The sequence below is a fragment of the Amphiprion ocellaris genome, chromosome 21 (genome assembly GCF_022539595.1).
Source record: "Amphiprion ocellaris isolate individual 3 ecotype Okinawa chromosome 21, ASM2253959v1, whole genome shotgun sequence".
NCBI classification, from domain to species: Eukaryota; Metazoa; Chordata; class Actinopteri; family Pomacentridae; genus Amphiprion; species Amphiprion ocellaris.
Window position 1 is genome coordinate 4,413,064 of NC_072786.1, and position 2,473 is coordinate 4,415,536.

Below are 2,473 nucleotides of genomic sequence, written 5' to 3' on the forward strand. Positions count from 1 at the left end.
ACCAAAAAGGAACAAAAAAACATGAATAAACACAAAAAGCACTCCCACATGTACCCACAAACAAAATGACCTTGCGCTGAGCACAGGCAGGTCTTTTTGAATGACTTGTTGACACGTATGAAGCAAATTGAAGAACTTTTTCCAATCAGGAAGCCTTAACTAATGACTCGTAACATAAGTTAGTGTGTTTATATTCACTACGGTGGCTAGTATTAGTGAATAAGAAGATTTTTATTATTAATTACTAACTGAATAATAGTGGATCATTTTGTGTCACTAGTGGATGATTTTATGTCACTAGTGCATGATTTTATGTCATTAGTGGATGATTTTGTGTCACTAGTGGGTGATTTTGTGTCACTAGTGGATGATTTTATGTCACTAGTGGGTGATTTTATGTCACTAGTGGGTGATTTTATGTCACTAGTGGGTGATTTTATGTCACTAGTGGGTGATTTTATGTCACTAGTGGGTGATTTTATGTCACTAGTGGATGATTTTATGTCACCATGTGGATGATTTTATGTCATGCAGGATTGGCCATTTCAATTTAAAGAAGCATTCCTGTATTCATAGACAGAAATGCCACAGTTGTAAACAACATATCCAGAAGCCAAAGGTATTTTTCACAACCTGGCAACCCAAAAGCTTTATTTTCAAATATCCTGAGCTTGACAGCAGCAATAAATAATGAATTCACCATCAATAAAGCTACGAGTTACAACTAATGAACGGGGTGAATAAAAAGCAGAACCAATAAACTCCATGTCGCAGTAATTTCTATCACTTTGTCAGAGGGAAATATCACCATGCTGCCCTTTTTTGAGATAATGCACCTGTCGGGGAACTAAAGGTGACATTTCAACAGCTTCTGAAGGCCTTAATGTATATTTATTCCTACACAGAGTCAGTATGTTGTAAAGACCCATTGAAAAAAAAAAAAAGACGCTTGTTGCAGTGTGGCAGCCAAACTGTTGGATAGAGTTTCACATTCTAAATATAAGCCTGTTGACTTGTGTCCCTGCTGCTCTATTTAAATGCCAGAGTGCCGCTGTCAAAACAGAAGAGCGGTGCGCAACAATATGATGGACCTTTTTGAGACCAACACTTATCTTTTCAATGATTTGCGCTATTTAGAGGAAGCGGATCATGGACCACTGCAGCACTTGGACATGGCGGGGGTGTCCCCTCTGTACAACGACACCGACAGCCCGCTGTCCCCGGGCCAGGACAACGTGCCGTCGGAGACCGGGGGGGAGAGCAGTGGGGAGGAGCACGTCCTTGCGCCCCCGGGGCTCCGTGCGCACTGCGAGGGCCAGTGCCTCATGTGGGCCTGCAAGATCTGCAAGAGAAAGTCGGCGCCCACGGACAGGCGCAAGGCCGCGACCCTCCGGGAGAGGAGGAGGCTGAAGAAGATCAACGAGGCCTTCGACGCGCTGAAGAGGAAGACGGTGGCCAACCCCAACCAGAGGCTACCCAAGGTGGAGATTTTACGCAGCGCCATCAGCTACATCGAGAGGCTGCAGGACCTGCTGCAGACGCTGGACGAGCAGGAGAAGCACGGCTCTGCTTTTAACACCAAGGAACACAACGTAAGCTCACGCAGAAAGTTCCAAAAGTGTTATGAACCTGTCTCCCAGTGCGCCTCAGTGGGATTTAGATGACTTTGAAATGACATCATGATGACTGTTACTGCCCCAGTAATCCCCCTGCAAGGACTCCTAATGTGTTTGTGGCTTCTATAATGACATCATGATGTGTTTACAGAATATTTATCTCCATGTGTCACGATGATATTTTCATTCCAGCTGGGCCTGAACAGTGGGATAATCACCAGAGATGTCATTCTTTTTCCATCAAGATTGCTTTATGTTTGCAAAAATCTCATGAATGTGCAGGTGGCCGGTGAAGAGTACAGCTGGAAGAAGTCCTCTGAGACCTGGCCGACCTCTGCTGACCATTCCACTGCAGCATTGAACCAGAGAGAAGGTACACATTTCACTTCCAGTCTGCACTGAATGCATAAATAAACCTAAAAAAACAGCTGTCAGTTTGTGTTGTAAGCTGGTTTTCTTTGCTTCTTCAGGAACTAGTGATTCTTCTGCATCCTCCAGCCTCCTCCGTCTGTCCTCCATCGTGGACAGCATCACCACCGACGACAAGATCAACTTCTCTGAGGATGTCTCGGAAAACTGAAGCCACGGCGAAGAGCTTAACTTGGAAGCCCTCTTGATATTTTCAAATTTCCATTGTTTCTCTCTAAATTATTTCCACTTTGTCCAACCATTCTGGCTTCTCTTTGTTCCGAAGTCCTCGTTTGTACAGGGAGAGCAGCGAATTTGTACATATTTTATAGCGACATGATGTATTTATTTTGTGTTCGAAAGCTAACAACTCCTTTGAGAAAGCTGAGATTTTATTTAAATATTTGTACATAGCTGACCAGCAAAATAAACTACACTGTTATACTTTT

The 2,473-nt window shown here is 43.7% G+C and overlaps 1 protein-coding gene across 2 annotated transcripts; it reads left to right on the forward strand.

The window, feature by feature from the left end:
• The first annotated feature begins 1,030 nt into the window (after positions 1-1,030).
• On the forward strand, positions 1,031-2,473 carry myf6 (myogenic factor 6). 2 transcript variants are annotated; one of them, XM_055006662.1, is made up of 3 exons: positions 1,031-1,592; positions 1,809-1,989; positions 2,087-2,473. In XM_055006662.1, exons 1-3 carry the CDS (start codon positions 1,038-1,040, stop codon positions 2,194-2,196), a joined length of 846 nt encoding a protein of 281 aa, XP_054862637.1. In that variant the 5' UTR covers positions 1,031-1,037; the 3' UTR covers positions 2,197-2,473. The 2 variants fall into 2 exon arrangements, with proteins under 2 accessions (XP_054862637.1, XP_054862639.1); XM_055006664.1 differs by having other exon boundaries at positions 1,033-1,592; positions 1,899-1,989.